At 41.1% G+C, this 18,979-nt stretch overlaps 1 protein-coding gene across 2 annotated transcripts in view; it reads left to right on the forward strand.

The window, feature by feature from the left end:
* osbpl9 (oxysterol binding protein-like 9) overlaps nt 1-18,979 on the forward strand; it is a 227,033-nt gene that overhangs the window by 83,962 nt on the left and 124,092 nt on the right. For both annotated transcript variants that reach the window (XM_060830452.1, XM_060830453.1), the window contains exon 4: nt 1,004-1,080. In XM_060830452.1, the coding sequence (XP_060686435.1) occupies nt 1,004-1,080 (77 nt within the window). The remainder of the gene's footprint in view (nt 1-1,003; nt 1,081-18,979) is intronic.

The raw sequence follows: 18,979 nt of genomic DNA on the forward strand, positions 1-18,979 counted from the left end.
AAGCAGCTGTTGTGCAAATAGAGATAATAATAGTTCAGAATCATAGAAGTTAGCTTTTGTAGTGTTTAGCTAATATAGTGGGCGCATTTTAACTGTTTCATGGAGATTTTTTTTTCCCAAAGCCACCTTCATTTATGTGGACATTTTCATGTTGCTAAGGAGAGAATGGAGCTGATGCAGCTTCTGTGGCATAGTTAAAATGAATGATCAAAACCCTGGTTAAAGAAATATTTTATGGAGGTTGTTTGAATTTCTTAGAGGAAGGATGAGATGATTTTGTTGCCAGTAGGTCAGGTGCTGTCACATACTAAAGCAGGTGAGACTTGATCTTGGGTGTCAGGGGTCAGTTTGGTGCATTGCCAGAAGAACTGTTGGTGCAAGAGGGGGACACAGGTTTGCAAGTTTGCAAAGATTGGGTATGCTGTGATCATGGAGGGTTATGTAGATAATGGAGATTTATAATTCAACATACTATGGAGCCAGAAAGGAGAACAATGATATGTGGGCAAGTTTGATGTGATACACAATATTTGGTGTTGTTATATTTAGTCATTGAGTTGGGTTTGATAGAAGTGAAGGCAAACCGCAAAGCAATGAGTCAATTGCAGAAAATTAAAGTATAATAAAGAAATGGTTAAGAGTTTCAGGAACAGTAAAGTTAAGGATAGGGTGGATGGAGAGGCCAATGAAAGGTGGTTTGATTACAAAAAGGTATGGAGCTTGAATGACTGCCTCAAAATAGCAAACCTTCCAGTGACTCATGGAAGGTCAGAGCTGAATGTTTCAGGATTAATTGGGATAAACATCTATCGGGTAAATTTCAGTGATCTGGAGTAGATTTTCTTGGGATAAGTACTTGTTTCAAAGACCAAATATTTATTCAAGCTCAGGTTACAAATGGACTGAACTGTAAATAATCACTTCATATAATTATAACAGTAGTGTTATCATTGGATCTGTTTAGGTGTTAACATGTTTCCTGTTTTTGTGTGTATTTTCACAGCTCGTGATGCCGATGAAAGGGAGCAGTGGATTCATGCGTTAGAAGAAACCATTCTTCGTCATACTCTGCAGCTGAGGGTAAGTATCTATTGGGTTGTTGTAAATTGCATCACCCGTGGATGTTGGTTTCTGGATTATTTCTGGTGAAATGATGTTATCGCAGTTTAAAGACAATGTGGTAATAATGATGAATGTTTGTGTATCAACTAAGTTGCTGTTTGATAACATGGAGTGTTATAATGATGAATAAGACCATTTAATGTTGACTTTATATCGAAAGAAAAGCAAGTGCAGGAGTAGGCCATGCGGTCCTTCAAGCCTGCGCCACCTTTCAATATGTTCATGGCTGATCATGCAAATTCAGTATTCCATTTCAACTTTCACTCTGTACCCATTGATCCCTTTAGCTGCTAGCGCCAGGTCCACCTTCCTTATGAATACATCTAATGTACTGACCTCAACGACTTTCTATGGTAGACAATTCCGCAGGTTCATGACTCTGAGTGAAGAAATTATTCCTCATCTCAGTCCTGAATGGCTTACACCTCAAGTTTAGACTGTGACCCCTAGTTCTGGACATCCCCAAAATCTGGGACATTCTTCCTGCATCTAGCCTGTCCAGTCCCATCAGGATTTTGTGTTTCTATGATAACCCTCTTCACTCTTCTAAATTTCACTGAGTGCAAGCCCAGTCGATCCAGTTTTTCTTGTCAGTCCTACCATCCCGGGGATCAGTCTGGTGAACCATCATTGGACTCCCTCAATAGCGATAATTTTCTTCCTGAGATGAGACCAAATCTGCATGCACTCCTCAAGCTGTGGCCTCTCCAAGGTCCTGTACAATCACTGCAACAGGTTTAAACTTCAGTTGTAGCATGGAGTCAAGCAAAAGGATTCATATGAAACATTTTGGAGGAAGAGGTTTATCCAAATGATTTTGTCATGTTGGGAATTTCTATTTGGGGAGGGGGGGTGTGTAAATTCATACTTCAGTATTTCAGTTAAACTTTTCCATGAGTTGATAATCAAATCTGTTCCCCGACAGTCAGATTGACCCCTATATTTAAGGGTAAGTAGGAGACACCTGACTCTGTATCAGCAGCTGGGACCTCCAACATACTAGAAGGCAGAGGAATCTATTGAATTAAAGTAGAAATTCATTAGGTTTTTAATTTTTTTAACCACTTTGGCACCTGGCTTCCTTGACAGTCGGTCAGTGAAAGCCTGTAGTACAAGGCAATTTCTAGGGACCCATGGCTGTTGAGAAGATTAGGCCTTGGTAAGGTAGGGACTTGGAATGCACTGCAGATGAATGAGAGGGGAAATTGGGAGGCTGATTGTGCTGGGAGGGAAACATCACAGTAAAACCATAAATAATGGTGTTTGTATCATGTGAGTCTCAGATTTTTACCAACTTAATATTTTCTACCCCAAATGGTTGAATTTGAATAAAATTCACCCCACTTCGTGCTGAATAATTTGAATCAGTTGCTGCTTTGAATTGGCCTAGTCTCAGCATTGTCTCTTCAGTCAGAAGATTGTGGGCTCAGATGCCATTCCAGAGACTTGAAGTGTAATCCATGCTCATGTACAATATTGAGGAATGCTGTACTCTTGGTGCCATTTTTATGACAAGCTATTAAACTGATTCCCTATCTTCCATCTAAGGTGGATGTAAACAAACTGTCAAAGAATTTTTCTATGGTCTTGCCCACGATCCCTCAATTGACATCACAAAAACACACGTGTCTGCTCAGGTATCTGGTTGCTATTTGTAGGTCTTGGCAGTCAGCTTTCGATAAATGCAAGAATGTCTGTATTTCCAAAATATTTCATTATTTGTGTTTTTGATTATCCTAAAACTGTCAAGGTACTATCTTTCCTTGCAAGGCTTGTCCTGAGTTTGGTTCCTATTCATTCATGCTTCCAGATTTGAGAAAATTATCATTGTTTGTGTGCTTGATTATGTTTTTTGAAGTCTGAATGGTTTTGATATATTTTCTTGAAACATTTCTGTAAGGCCCTTTGCAAATTGTTTTCTAGCTAAGTATTATTGAACTATATTTCCAACCATTGCAAATTGATTGTATTTTCCTGATGTTTTCATTATCACTTGACTAAGTCACAATCGGAGGCAGTTGACGTTGGCATCCAGCCTCCAAGTGATGATAAATTGTTGTGGATCTTTTCCATTGTATTGACAAATAATTGCATAAAGTGTAAAATTACTACTACACTCGCCAAAATAGGTTGTGGTAATTACTTCACTCTTGAAGACAATTTACCAAGCAAGAGAAGTATTGTGATTCTGGACTGTAATCTGGCTTAGAGTCATAGAGATGAACAGCATGGAAACAGACTCTTCGGTCCAACCTGTCCATGCCGACCAGATATCCCAATCCAATCTAGTCCCACCTGCCAACACCCAGCCCATATCCTTCCAAACCCTTCCTATTCATATACCCATTCAAATGCCTCTTAAATGTTGCAATTGTACCAATCTCCACCACTTCCTCTGGCAGCTCATTCCATACACATACTACCCTCTGTGTGAAAAAGTTGCCCCTTAGGTCTCTTTTATATCTTTCCCCTCTCACCCCAAACCCTCTAGTTCTGGACTCCCCGACCCCAAGTCTATTTATCCTATCCATGCCACTCATAAGTTTGTAAACCTCTATAAGGTCACCCCTCAGCCTCCAACGTTCCATGGAAAACAGCCCCAGCCTGTTCAGCCTCTCCCTATAGCTCAAATCCTCCAATCCTGGCAACATCCTTGTAAATCTTTTCTGAACCCTTTCAAGTTTCACAACATCTTCCCAATAGGAAGGAGACCAGAATTGCACGCAATATTTCAACAGTGGTCTAACCCATGTCCTGTACAGCTGCAACATGACCTCCCAACTCCTTTACTCAATACTCTGACCAATAAAGAAAAGCATACCAAACGCCTTCTTCACTATCCTATCTACTTGCGACTCCACTTTCAAGGAGCTATGAACCTGCACTCCAAGGTCTCTTTGTTCAGCAACACTCCCTAGAACCTTGCCATTAAATGTACAAGTCCTGCTAAGATTTGCTTTCCCAAAATGCAGCACCTTGCATTTATCTGAATTAAACTCTATCTGCCATTTCTCAGCCCATTGCCCCATCTGGTCCAGATCCTGTTGTAATCTGAGGTAACCCTCTTCACTGTCCACTACACCTCCAATTTTGGTGTCATCTGCAAACTTACTAACTGTACCTCTTATGCTCGCATCCAAATCATTTATGTAAATGATAAAAAGTAGAGGACACAGCACCGATCCTTGTGGCACTCCACTGGTCACAGGCCTCCAGTCTGAAAATCAATACTCCACCACCACCCTCTGTCTTCTACCTTTGAGCCAGTTCTGTATCCAAATGGCTAGTTCTCCCTGTATTCCATGAGATCTAACCTTGCTAATCAGTCTCCCATGGGGAACTTTGTCGAACGCCTTACTGAAGTATATATAGATCACATCTACCGCTCTGCCCAGCTTATTCCTGATGAAGGGCTTATGCTCGAAACGTCGAATTCTCTATTCCTGAGATGCTGCCTAACCTGCTGTGCTTTGACCAGCAACACATTTGCAGCCTCATCAATCTTCTTTGTTACTTCTTCAAAAAAGTCAATCAAGTTTGTGAGACATGATTTCCCACGCACAAAGCCATGTTGACTATCCTGAATCAGTCCTTGCCTTTCCAAATACATGTATATTCTGAACCTCGGGATTCCCTCCAACAACTTGCCCATCACCGCGGTCAGGCTCACCGGTCTATAGTTCCCTGGCTTGTCATTACCGCCCTTCTTAAACAGTGGCACCACGTTTGCCAACCACCAGTCTTCCGGCACGTCACCTGTGACTATCGATGATACAAATATCTCAGCAAGAAGCCCAGCAATCACTTCACTAACTTCCCACAGAGTTCTCGGATACACCTGATCAGGTCCTGGGGATTTATCCACCTTTAACCGTTTCAAGACATCCAGCACTTCCTCCTCTGTGATCTGGACATTTTGCAAGATGTCACCATCTATTTCCCTACAGTCTATATCTTCCATATCCTTTTCCACAGCAAATACTGATGCAAAATATTCATTTAGTATCTCCCCCATTTTCTGTGGCTTGCTGGTCTTTGAGGGGCCCTATTCTCTCCCTAGTTACCCTTTTGTCCTCAATATATTTGTAAAAACCCTTTGGATTCTCCTTAATTGTATTTACCAAAGCTATCTCATGTCCCTGTTTTGCCCTCCTGATTTCCTATATTGTATACTCCAATTTTCTTTATATTCTTCTAAGGATTCACTTGATCTATGCTGTCTATACCTGACATATGCTTCCTTCTTTTTCTTAACCAAGCCCTCACTTTCTTTAGTCAGCCAGCATTCCCTACACCTACCAGCCTTCCCTTTCACCCTGACAGGAATATACTTTCTCTGGATTCTTGTTATCTCATTTCTGAAGGCTTCCCATTTTCCAGCCGTCCCTTTACCTGTGAACATCTGCCTCCAATCAGCTTTCGAAAGATCTTGCCTAATACTCTCAAAATTGGCCTTTCTCCAATTTAGAACTTCAACTTTTAGATCTGGTCTATCCTTTTCCATCACTATTTTAAGACGAATAAAATTATTGTCGCTGGCCCCAAAGTGCTCTCCCACTGACACCTCAATCACCTGCCCTGCCTTATTTCCCAAGAGTAGGTCAAGTTTTGCACTTTCTCTAGTAGGTACATCCACATACTAAATCAGAAAATTGTCTTGTACACACTTAACAAATTCCTCTCCATCTAAAGGTTTAACACTATGGCAGTCCCGGTCTATGTTTGCAAAGTTAAAATCCCCTACCATAACTACCCTATTATTCTTACATATAGCTGAGGTCTCCTTACAAGTTTGTTTCTCAATTTCCCTCTGACTATTGGTGGGCCTATAATACAATCCCAATAAGGTGATCATCCCTTTCTTATTTCTCAGTTCCACCCAAATAACTTCCCTGGATGTATTTCCAGGAATATCCTCCCTCAGCACAGCTGTAATACTATCTCTTATCAAAAATGCCACTCCCCCTCCTCTCTTGCCTCCCTTTCTTCTTTCCTGTAGCATTTGTATCCTGTAACATTAAGCTGCCAGTCCTGCCCATCCCTGAGCCATGTTTCCATAATTGCTATGATATCCCAGCCCTGAGTTCATCAGCCTTCCCTGTTGGGCCCCTTGAATTGAAAAAAATGCAGTTTAATCTATTAGTCCTATCTTGTCCCTGCCTGCCCTGACTGTTTGACTCACTTCTGTTCTCAGCTGTACCCGTTTCAGATCGATCTCTTTTCCTCACTATCTCCCTGGGCCCCCCCCCACCTTACTAGTTTGAATCCTCCCAAACAGTTCTAGCAAATTTCCCTGCCCGTATATTAGTTCCCTTCCAATTTCGGTACAATCCGTCCTTCTTGTACAGGTCACTTCTACCCCAAAAGAGATTCCAGTGATCCAAAAATGTGAATCCTTCTCCCATACACCAGCTCCTCAGCCATGCATTCATCTGCTCTATCCTCCTATTCCTGCCCGCACTGGGAGTAATTCAGATATTACTACCCTTGAGGACCTCCTTTTTAAATTTCTACCTAACTCTCTGTAATCTCCCTTCAGAGTCTCAACCTTTTCTCTTCCCATGTCGTTGGTTCCAATGTGGACAATGACCTCCTGCTGGCCCCTCTCCCCCGTGAGAATGATCTGTACTTTCTGAGACATCCTTGATCCTGGCATCAGGGAAACAACACATCATTCTGCTTTTTCTCTGCTGGCCACAGAAACGTCTGTCTGTACCTCTGACTACAGAATCGTCTAACACAATTGATCTCTTGGAAGTCAACGTACCCCTCGTTGCATTAGAGCCAGTCTCAATACCAGAAACCTGGCTGTTCGTGCAATGTTCCCCTGAGAATCCATTACCCTCTGCATTTTCCAAAACAGCATACCTGTTTGAAATGGGCATATCTACAAAAAACTCCTGCACGAGCTGCCTACCTCTCTCACCCTTCCTGGAGATAACCCATCTATGTGACTGTATCTGAGACTTTTCCTCCCTTCCTATAACTGCCATCCATCTCATACTGTTGCTGTTGCAAATTCCTCATCGCTTCTATTTGTCTCTCCAACCGATCCATTCGATCTGATAAGATTCGCGTCCAACAGCATTTATGACAGATATAATCCGCAGTAACCCTTAAACTCTCTTTAAGCATCTGACCAGAAGTACGTATCACTGCAAAGGCCATTTTTGCTCCTTCACAATCGACAGACCCAGAAAATAATACTGCCTTGGTTAAATTAATAGCTATGGCTTATATTTTAAGTTAAATCAAGACACTAATCTCCAAAAACATATAATCAAGAAAGAATCCACAATACTCATTGCTGCAGCCTTTCTCTTGGACATTCTTAAAACAACAATTAACTTATCTGATTCTGTGCTGTGAACTTCGCCCAACAGTTCCTCCAAGATTAGTTGTGAATTTCACTGTGTTAATTTTCCCAGATGCACTCTGATGTCCAGCGATACACGAATTCAAACAGCAATGATAGATTTTGGAAAATATATTTATTGGGATGGCCTTTCACTGAAGTACAGACATACAGTGCTGCAGATTTGGCTTTAACAATAAAGCAGAAGTTTAATTACAGAAGAGAAAACAAGATAAAACAGACTGAGCTGCTTAGAAATATAATAATAAGAAAGCTTTCAAAAGAAAAATAAAATTACAATTCCATCAATCCCACTACCATCTCTTTACAGTATTCAGACAACTGAGGAAGTTTGCTTTTCTATCAAATGTACAGGGTAAACAGTTTCTTTCAATTCCGAATCTTGACAGTTTGGTCATCTCTTCTTTGCTAAGTCGCCTAACTGTGCTTACTTTTACAAATTTGGTTAGAACCCTGATGAGATTATTCGGGATTTGGAGATGCCAGTGTTGGACTGGGGTGTACAAAGTTTAAAAATCACACAACACCAGGTTATAGTCCAACAGGTTTAATTGGAAGCATACCAGCTTTCGGAACGTCGCTCCTTCATCAGGTGGTAGTGGAGGGCTTAATCCTAACACACAGCATTTATAGTAAAAATTTACAGTGTGACGTAACTGAAATTATACATTGAAAAATTGATTGTCTGTTAAGCCTTTCATCTGTTAGAATACCATGATAGTTTCACTTCTTCTTTCATGTGTAAATCACAAAACCTTTTTTAAAAAAAGTTGCATTCTCAGGTTAGCTGTTAACAATGGTGATAGCTAGACAATATGTTGAAGGTGTTAACCCCCTGTGTTCTCTGTCTATGCCATGATGCTTAGATTGATTCTAATCTAAAAAGTGAGATAACGGAGTTTTACATGAGTGCATGCAGTTTTTGAGCAAAGTATAATATAACCCTGCAAGTACAAATTCATCCCACAAAATATGTGTGCATGTGGGTCTTTGTCTGTCTGGGTTGGTGTGTGTGTGTGTGTGTGTGTGCGCGCGTGTGCGCGCGCGTGTGTGTGTGTGTGTGTGTGTGCGCAGAGTGTCTTAAGTCTGTGAAGAGGTGCATGTGAGAGTGTGGGAGTGTGTGTGCCTGTAAGAGTGTGTATGGGTGTTTGTGTGCACGTCTGTGTATAAGTGTCCGTGTGTATGTGTGTATAGGAGTGCTTGAGTGTGTGTGTGTATCGTGCAATGGTGGTCACCTGTAATGTGACATGAACCCAAGGTCCTGGTTGAGGCCCTCCCTATGGGTACCGAACTTAGTTATCAGCCTCTGCTAGTGTGCTTCCAATTAAACCTGTTGGACTATAACCCGGTGTTGTGTGATTTTTCACTGCGATTATTCAGATACTTCTGGTCTGGAACTTTCAAACTAATAATCTTGCGCTGAGGTAACTTGAACTTTTCTGAACAAATTTCTTTTTCAAGGAGTACCTGTTTCATATACCAGGACTTGTGTGAGCTGAGAAGTAAAATCTTTCTAAGATATTGGTTTTGCCTTAAATGAAAAAAAAACACAATCCTTTTAAAACAGAAAACTATCAATGCTCATCAACACTTACTTTATCTACTTGTAGATCTCTTCCAATCCAAACATTCCTATTATTAACCTCAGGGCTACCCCTCTCATGCTAGAGTTTAAAAAAGACTTGAAAATACTGACAAGTTCATCATTAAATCCCTTCATTGACACAAATCAAAAGCACATGCCACTACTTAAAAATGTAAGCACTAAAATAAATAATATTAAAATCTGTGTAGATGATGCATCTTATTTCCTATTAAATTAGATTGTCTACAGTGTGGAAACAGGCCCTTTGGCCCAACAAGTCCATACCAACTCTCTGAAGAATAACCCACCCTGCTCTGACTAATGCACATAACACTATGGGCAATTTAGCATGGCCCATTCACGTGACCTGCACATCTTTGGATTATGGGAGGAAACCAGAGCACTTGGAGGAAACCCAAACAGACACCGGGAGAATGTGCAAACTCCACACAGACGGTCGCCCAAGGCTGGAATCGAACCTGGAACCTTGGTGCTGTTAAGTAGCAATGCTAACCACTGAGCCACCGTGCCGCCCAATATTATGCAGATGTGCCTAAAATTCCTTAGTGACATGGAATTCTGGTATGTTTGCAAAATATGAAGAAGCAGAGATTAATGATTTTGTATTATAAATTTATTACAAATAAAATATATCTTGAATCTTCTTCTGGGGAATACAAACTAACGTCAGTTCAGTAACCAAAATGACATTCCGCATAGGGTTTGATCAAAACTCTTTACAGCTGAAGCTTCACTTTCTCATTTCCCTTCTGAAGACTAACATTTACTTTGCCTTTTTTGATTATTCTTTGTAATTCTGAACTCACGATTTAGAATGCTAAAACTGTTTTTGTTCTAATAAATTACTGCCTTTTATTGTGATGAGATTGTATAGTTACGGTGTATGTTCATTGCCATCTCACATGGTCCATATTCATGAACCCCTAGATCGAATCTTACCATGGTGTTTAGACTGTGAAGGCCATGACCTCTGAACTGCTGCAGGGTACATTCATATACACAAGCTCAAATGCTAAATAGTAGGTTTTTGAATGTATGGCATGTGCATGGGTGAAGGCTGAGATGGCGAAGTTACATCTGTTGTTTAGAAGTTGTCTACTGCAACTCCGATAAACTAGTTATTTATTTTCCATTTTGTCTATTCTGTGCTGGAGGATTCATATTTGGGGCCAATTTGACTGGTGGTATCAGTTCTTCACTAAAAAGATATTAATAATTAAATGTCAGCAAATCTTTTTCAACAATGTTACTGGCAAAGTCCAAAGGACAAAATGATAGAGAGCACATTGAGAGCAGGACCAGACAAAAACAACATTCACACGCACAAAGGTGATTGAGACCTTAAGGATTCTAAAGGGGCCTGATAGGGTAAATAATGAAATGATGTTTCCCCTCATGGAAGAGTCTAGGACCAGAATTTATAAAGGGGCACCCTTTTAAGAAGGAGATGAGAAGCAATTTCTTCTTTTGAGGGCTGAGAGTCTTTAGAACTCCTTGTCACATAGAGCTGTGGCGGCAGACTCCTTTTGTATATTTAAGGCTGAGATCGATGATTCCCCGACTGATCAAGAATCCATCGGCTACAGAGAAATGCTGGAAAGTGGACGTGAGGAATGGCCGATCAGCCATGATCCTATTGAATGGCAGAGCAGGCTTGACAGGGCAAATGGCGTATCCTGATGCTGTTTCTTAAGTCTTATCTGGTCAGGAGCAGGAAACTTCAATAAACTGTGTATTTTAATCCCTTAAGGATGTAGCCCACCGGGGCCAGGAGATTTATCAATTGTTAGATATTTTAGCTTTTCTAGTACTTTCTGTTTGTAATGGCTACCATACTCAACTCTGCCTACGACTCTCCTTAATTGTTGGGATATTGTGAACTGTGAGGAGGATGCAGAGTTATCTCAGTATGATTTGGAAAGATTAATGAGTGGGCAAATACATAACAGGTTAGATACAACGTAGATAAATGTGAATTTATTTGTTGTGGGAGCAAAAATAGGAAGGCAAATTATTACCTGATGAACTTTGGAAGAGGGAGGTGCATCTGTGTGTCCTTGTACATATGTCATTGAAAGTAAACTTACAGGTGGAGCAAGTGGTAAAGAAATAGTATGTTGACTTTCATAGAGAGAGGGTTCAAGTTCTGTAATTATACATGGACTTGGTGTGACCATGCCAAAGGTATTACATGCAGTTTGGTTTCCTTATGAGGAAGGATATTCTGGTTAGGGAATGAATGCAACGAAGGTTTGCCAGTCTGATTTCTAGAATGGCGAGATTGATATATGAAGAGATGCAGGATTGTTCAGTACTCTAAACCTGACACATCCTCAGGGTCTAATGCGCTGAACCTTAGAGTACCTAAGGAAGTGGCCCGAGAAATAGTGGAGGTATTCGTGATCATTTTGAATATTCTGTAGACTCTGGAAGAGTTCCAATGGGCTGGAGGGTAGCTAATATAACCCCACTTGTTAAAAAGAAAGGGAGAGAGAAAACTGGCAACTATAGGCCAATTAGCCTGACATCCTTGTTGGAGAAAATGCTGGAGTCAATTACGAAAGCTGTAATAACTGAACATTTGGAAAGCGGTGACAAGATCAGTCCAAGTCAGCATGGATTCATTAAAGAGAAATCATGCTGAACAAATCTTTTGGAATCTTTTTGAGGTTGTGACCAGCGGAGTGGGCAAGATTGAATCAGTGGATGTTGTATATCTGGACTTTCAAATGCCTTTTGACAAGATCCAACACAAGAGGTGAGGAAGCAAAATTAAAGCTTATTGTCTTGGAGGTAATGTATTGATGTGGACAGAGAACTGGTTGGCAGAGAATTGGAATAAATGTTTTTTTCAGAGTGGCAGGCAGTGACAAGTGGGTGTTGCAGGATTCAGTGCTGGGACCCCAGCTATTCATAAACACAGTGTTATAAAGCGGTGGTTGACCCCTTCTGATAACTAAAACTGAAACACCCAGAGAGGATCTCCTCGCCTTGCCCTATAATCTGGTAAAACAAGTGTGAAAGGTGGTTAAATCTCTCTCTCTCTCTCTCTCTCTCTCTCTCTCTGTCTCTCTGTCTCTCTGTCTCTCTGTCTCTCTGTCTCTCTGTCTCTCTCTCTCTCTCTCTGTCTCTCTCTCTCTCTCTCTGTCTCTCTCTCTCTCTCTCTCTCTCTCTCTCTCTCTCTCTCTCTCTTTCCCCCCCCCCCCCCCCCCCCTACACACACACACACACCAAATCTGTTAGAAAGGAGTGGTAAAATGAAACGAAATCCTTTTCACTCACTCTACAATCAACAAGTAACAATTTATTTATCTTGACTCCAAAAGTGAATACATTAATAGAACCACGAACAAACTGAACAATTACCCTCAAATACTATCTATTCCCGAATAAAACAAATTCTAATGGTATGGTGTTCCAATAAATATAAATTCCACTTTTATTTAAAATACAATAAAAAATTTAGAATCTAGTGTCTCAAAATAATAACCAGGGTATGTTTTTCAAACTGCTCTGCACCCTGTCTGCTGATCTTGTTTTAGGAATGCCTCTTCCTTCAAATTCTTGCTTCAGGAATGCCTCTGTCTGCTTATTCTTGTGTCAGGAATATTAGCTAAGAGTTCCACTGTACCTTTAGTCAGCTGATGGCTATTCTGAAAGCTGAGAGCAATGATCTCTTCAGATGGCAGTTTACACTGCCGATTTTCAAATCCCTCTCTTCTTTTATACCCTTGATGACATATTAATTTCTTAGAATAAGATTGGTTCTCGGTTGTCAAAACTAGCAGATTTAAATTTAATCTGTCTCTAGTCTCCGAGTGCCTGGTTTGAATTAATTGGCTAAATTTAAAACTTGTCTTGATAGCAGGCAAAGCGGCAGTTTTTTTTTGTTAACAGTTTAGCCTTTTGATGTATTTGTTTCAGTTCGAGCAGTTGCCAACTGGCAAGCTGCTGCCCACAGACGCTCATTTTTTAAATCTCTAAGCATAGAAAACAATCTTCTTTTAAAGGGGCCATACACTCTTTTCCACCCTTATCATTTTGCAAACATCAAATTTGAACATCCTGCCTTCCAGTCCAGAAATGTTCTACCTGACTTTGCAACAAAATTAACAAATTGGACAAAGAAATTCAATGCAATATCTCCAAATTTGCAGATGACACCAAGCTGCTTGGCAGTATGTTATGTGAGGATCATGCTAAGAGGCTGCAAAGTGACTTGGACAGGCTGGCTGAGAGGGCAAATGCTTGGCAAATGCAATATAATGTGGATAAATGTGAGGTTATCCTCTTTGGTGGCAAAAACAGGAAGGCAGATTATTATCTGATTGGTGGCACTTTAGGAAAAGGTAAGGTGGAATGAGACCTGGGTGCCATGGTGGAACTGTTACTGAAGGTTGCATTGCAGGTGCAGCAGTCAGTGGGGAAAACAAATGGCATGAAGATTTGAGTATGAGAATAGTGATGCCTTGGTGCAGTTCTATAGGACCTTGGAGAGGCCACACCTTTAGTATTGTGTGCAGATTTGGTCTCCTGGTCTGAGGAAAGACATTTATTGCTATTGAAGGAGTCCAGTGATGGTTCACCAGACTGATTCCTGGGAAGGCAGGATTGACATATGAAGGAAGGCTGGATCGACCAGGCTTGTACTCACTGGAAGAGTGAAGTGGGGAATGTAATAGAAACATAAAATCTGATGGGATTGGACAGGCTAGATGTGGGAAGAATGTTCCTGATGCTGGGCAAGTCCAGATCTAAAGATCACAGTCAAAGGTTAGGGGTAAGCCATTCAGGACTAAGATGAGGAAGAATTTCTTCACTTGGGAGTACAAAGTTAAAAATTACACAACACAAGGTTATAGTTCAACAGGTTTAATTGGAAGCCCTAGCTTTCGGAGCGCCTCTCCTTCATCAGGTGGTTGTCAGCGGCGCTCCGAAAGCCATGCTTTCAATTAAACCCTGTTGGACTATAACCTGGTATTATGTGATTTTTAACTTTGTACACCCCGGTCCAACACCGGCATCTCCAAATCATGACTTCACTCGGGAGAGTTGTGAAGCTGTGGAATTGTGTAAGCTGCTGTGGCCAGTTTGTTAGCTATATTGAAAAGGGAGCTAGACATGGCCCGTGTGACTAAAGGGATCATGGGGTAGGGAGAGAAAGCAGGAGTGCGATACAGAAATTGCATGATTAGCCATGGGGCTGAATGGCTTACTCCTACACCCTATTTTCTATATTTCTGTATTTGTATATCCACAGGAGTTCAGATGAATGTGGGCACAGACCTTCGATGTGGCACGGTGGCTCAGTGGCTAGCACTGTTGCTTCACAGTGCCAGGGACCTGGGATCGATTCTAGCCTCGGGCCACTGTTTGTGTGGAGTTTGCACATTTCCCCTGTGTCTGCGTGGGTTTCCTTCGGGTGCTCCGGTTTCCTCCCGCACTCCAAGGATGTGCAGGTTAGGTGATTTGGACATGCTAAATTGTCCATTGTTTAGAGGTAAATATAGGATAATAGGATAGGGGAAAGGGTTGGTGTGGACTAGTTGGGCCAAATGGCCTGTTTCCACACTCTAGGGAGTCTATGGTAGGGGGATGGTGAAACTGTGGAATTTTTCAGTTTAAACCCAAACATTGAATTTTTGTCGAGAAGGATTTAGATTCAATTTTCAGGGCTAAAGGGATTAAAACGCACAAGGAGAAAGTGGAAACAGGATGCTAAGTTGGCGATCTGCCATGAACATATTGAATATCAGAGCAGGCGTGCAAAGCCAAATAGGCTACTCCTGCTCCTTTTTTCTGCGGTTAATGATTTTTTTCCCTTATTGTATGACTCTATATTTCTGTATTCTATCTGAGTAATACTGAGAACAGCCACTCTGGCAAACAGGGACCGTAAAAATCAGACTTTCTTGGTCATACAGTTTATAACACATGGCTGAACCAGTGGTGCAAATCACCAAGTTGTGCAATATATTCCAATCAAGATACGTTTTACATTGCTTCACACTGGCCTTTAAAATATTGTGCAAAAAACAATGCATCTCTAAAATGCTAAACAGATCCCACAACCAGAAATCACATGGTTAAATTTACAAAACAAACCTTTTTTTCAAAGTGCATAACTTTGAAATAATTTTTCACGTAGTTTCATTGGTATCAGCTAATATGTCTCTGCTGGAATCATGGACCCAGATTTTGTGGTCAGTGGTGAATGAATTGTGTTCGCAGTTCATTTTATTTACAACTGCCCACAGACATTTTGTGGACCTTTTTTTGAGCAGAGCCTGAAACAGTACAGCACCATCTACTGGGGATTCGGGACTAGTGTGAACACACGAGCCAACAATGTGCCTCTCCAAGCAAGCAGATTGAAGAATCTTCATTGAGGCTCACTATGTAAATCAGCAGGATAATTTAGAATATTCAATTAAATGTAAACGTATCTAAGCAAATAAAAGAGAGGGGAAAAACAACAGAAAACCATGAAAGCTTATATTTTTCACATCCTCCCAACACTAATTCAATTCGAAAGCATTAGATTCATTTTTTTTCATGGCAAAGATGTTGTTTATTAGTAATTATAACTTGTCATACTGTTAGAAATTCACTCATTTGAGTGGACAAACCCTAACTTTTTCTCTGGTCTGTTTAATTTCATATTTCTTGTGAGTAGTAGTGGGAACGCTTTGTTGGCCATCCCTAATTACCATTAAGAAGGTGTAGTGAGCTGCTTTAACCACTGTAGTTCATCTGCTGTAGAAGCATCCTACTTGGCTGTTAGGAAGGGGCTTACAATTTTTTGATTCAATGAAAGTGAAGGAAGGACAAAAAAGTAATTGAGTATTGGAGGAGTTTTTGATACACTGGTGTTCCCAGGTGCTTTTTGCCTGTGTCCTTCTAAATAGCGGAAGTTGGGTGTTCAGGTTTGTTGTCTACAGAATCTTTGACAGTAGTTGCATTGCTTCTGGTATGTGGTGCACATGGCCCAATGTGTGCTGGCGGTGAAAGGAGTTCATAATTAAGGTTTAATAAATATTTCATGGAAAAGTTCCAGTAATTCATACCATTTCCAGTTTTGTAATGCCAGCTGTCTTCTGTTGTACCACAGAAATTGTTTTGATAAGGTAGAATTAGAGATGTGTTCACAGTTTTTAATAATTCTCGGTTAGAATTTTAGCTGAAGACAATTTATGTCTTACGTGAAATAAATAGAAGTTGTCTAATTGTGGCCTTTTGTATTGGATATAATTTTTAAAAATCTCTTCTATTATTTGAAGAGACAGCTTTTGATAGCAGAAAGCTGATCCAGAGTGAATGCTGAAGGCTGTTAGCAGGGGTTAGGTTGGGGAGGAAGGTTGTTCGCATGTATAGAGATTGAATGTGTCTTGGGAAGGCAGTCAGCCAAAATTGAAAGGATAATAAGTTTGTTGGTAACGATTAGGGTAGGGCTGTTGAGAAGTTTGTTAGCAAGAATTAAAGTAGTCGAGTAAAAAGTGAAGTCTGCAGATGTTGGAGATCAGAGCTGAAAATGTGTTGCTGGTTAAAGCACAGCAGGTCAGGCAGCATCCAAGGAACAGGAAATTCGACGGCTCTGGCCCGAAACATCGAATTTCCTGTTCCTTGGATGCTGCCTGACCTGCTGTGCTTTAACCAGCAACACATTTTCAGCTTAGCAAGAATTAAAAACAAAGTAAGACTGTTAGCATGGGTAGGGACTGGATGTGTGCTGAGAAAGGTGTCAGCCAAGGCCAGGAGGATAGTAAGGTAAAAACAATGACTGCAGATGCTGGAAACCAGATTCTAGAGTAGTGCTGGAAGAGCATAGCAGTTCAGGCCCGACCTATCACCTTCATCCCCTTCCCCACTCACCTATTGTACTCTGTTACTTTCTCCCCACCCCGACCCTCCTCTAGCTTATCTCTCCATGCTTCAGGCTCTCTGCCTTTATTCCTGATGAAGGGCTTTTGCCCGAAATGTTGATTTTACTGCTCCTTGGATGCTGCCTGAACTGCTGTGCTCTTCCAGCACCACTAATCCAGAAGGAGTATAATAAGTCTGTTGGTAGGGATCAGGGTGGGGATGTTGGTGAAGGCTGTTGGCAGGAATTAAAAGCAAGGTAAAGCTGTTGGCAATGATTCATTGGGTGAGACATTTCTGGCGGGTGGAGTTGGGACTATTTCAGGTGCACTGGAATGGTTGTCAGAGATGGAGATGTTATTTCTGTTCATGGGAGGCCCAGTGCCTTTGTAATGTTAAAAGATTAAATGGGACCTATCTCTCTGGACGTTAATGTAATGTTAAATGATTAAACTGCACTGTCTTTGGGTGGGGACAAAAGCCACGAAAGAATGCGCATGATTATCCATTGTAATTTACACTTTAGTTAGACAGTTTAACTTGACAATAGCAGGGGAATAATATCAATTGAATCTCTTCCATTCAGAAATGCTTTCTGGCCAGAGGTATGTTGCACCTGTATTGTCTTGGGAAAGCACTGAGTCATGAAATCATCTGCATAACAATTCCACAGGATTAGGGTATTATCATTTGCATCATTTCCGAGGATGAACTCATCTTGCTATTGTACCTGGAGTAACATGTGACTGTGAGTAACTGGGGGTTGTCTTGCGTGGCATGTGACTGTGGGGGAGTGGCCAGAGCACCTGTAAGCATTGTAACTGACCTGTATAAAGGGAATGTATTTCCTTTAGTTCAGTGCTTCACTTTGACTCAACTTTGCATGGCTGCAAGGGAGGTCAAAGGTGATCACCTAGCTTTTACAAGCTTCGATAAACTTGAACTGTTTCTTTTGTTCAGAGAACTTTTGCCACAACCCTGTAAGGTCTGCGAGGTGTCGTGTTAAAGGTTCCTCCCTCCAGAGAGCCTGGACTGTTCTGTGTTTAATCAATTTGATTGCTTGTTCACAGAAGTTGGTGTGTTGCAATTGCATCAAGTGTGGAAGAACCCAAGAGCAAAAGAACCTAACACCGCTTTGCTCCTTCAGAGATTATAATCCTATCCCATATATGTTAGAAAAAAACCTTTTAAAATGTACCCTTTTAAAGTTCATTCACGGGATGTGGGGCATTGCTGGTTAGGCCAGCATTTGTTTCCATTCTTGTCCTTGAGAAGGTAGTGGTGAACTGCTGCAATCGGTTTGGTGTAGGTAGACCCAAAATGCTGCTGGGGTAGGAGTTCAGGATTTTGACTCAGAAATAATGAAGGATCACTGGCATAATTTCAAGTCTTGATGGAGTAGTTTGGAGGCAAACCTGCAGGAACTGTTGTTCCAATGTATCTGTGTATTCTCATGCTGCTGTTAGACTTTGAGGAGATCAAGAGCATGGATTTGGAGGGTGCTGGCTGAGGAATTTCTGTAATAATATACACTGCTGTTGAGTGCAATGATGGAGGCACTGCATGGTTGTGGGAGTGCTGTTAATCAGCAGGTTTCTATGTCCCTGGATGGTGTCAAGCTGCTTGAGTTTTTAGAGCTGCACTCATTTAGGCAAGTGGAGGGTATTCCATCACACTCCTTGAGTCTTGTAGATGATGTTCAGTCATTGAGAATTGGAGCTGATTTGTTTTCTATTGGATTCTTAACATTTGACTTGCCCTTGCAGCCATGTATTTATATGGCTAGTTCAGTTCAGTTTCTGGTCAGTTGTAATTCAGGATATTGATAGTAGGGTGTTCAAAAATGTTAGTATCATTGAATATCAAAGGAGTTTGGGGCACTTCTCTTTTGCTAGAGGTGATCATTGCCTGGTACTTCTATGGCGTGAATGTTACTCGCCATAGTCAGCCTAAACCTGGTATTGTCTGTTGTTTGCTGAATTTAAGCATGACTGTTTCAGTATCTGAGGATTTGT

The sequence above is a fragment of the Hemiscyllium ocellatum genome, chromosome 9, assembly GCF_020745735.1.
Source record: "Hemiscyllium ocellatum isolate sHemOce1 chromosome 9, sHemOce1.pat.X.cur, whole genome shotgun sequence".
In the NCBI taxonomy this organism is placed as follows: Eukaryota; Metazoa; Chordata; class Chondrichthyes; order Orectolobiformes; family Hemiscylliidae; genus Hemiscyllium; species Hemiscyllium ocellatum.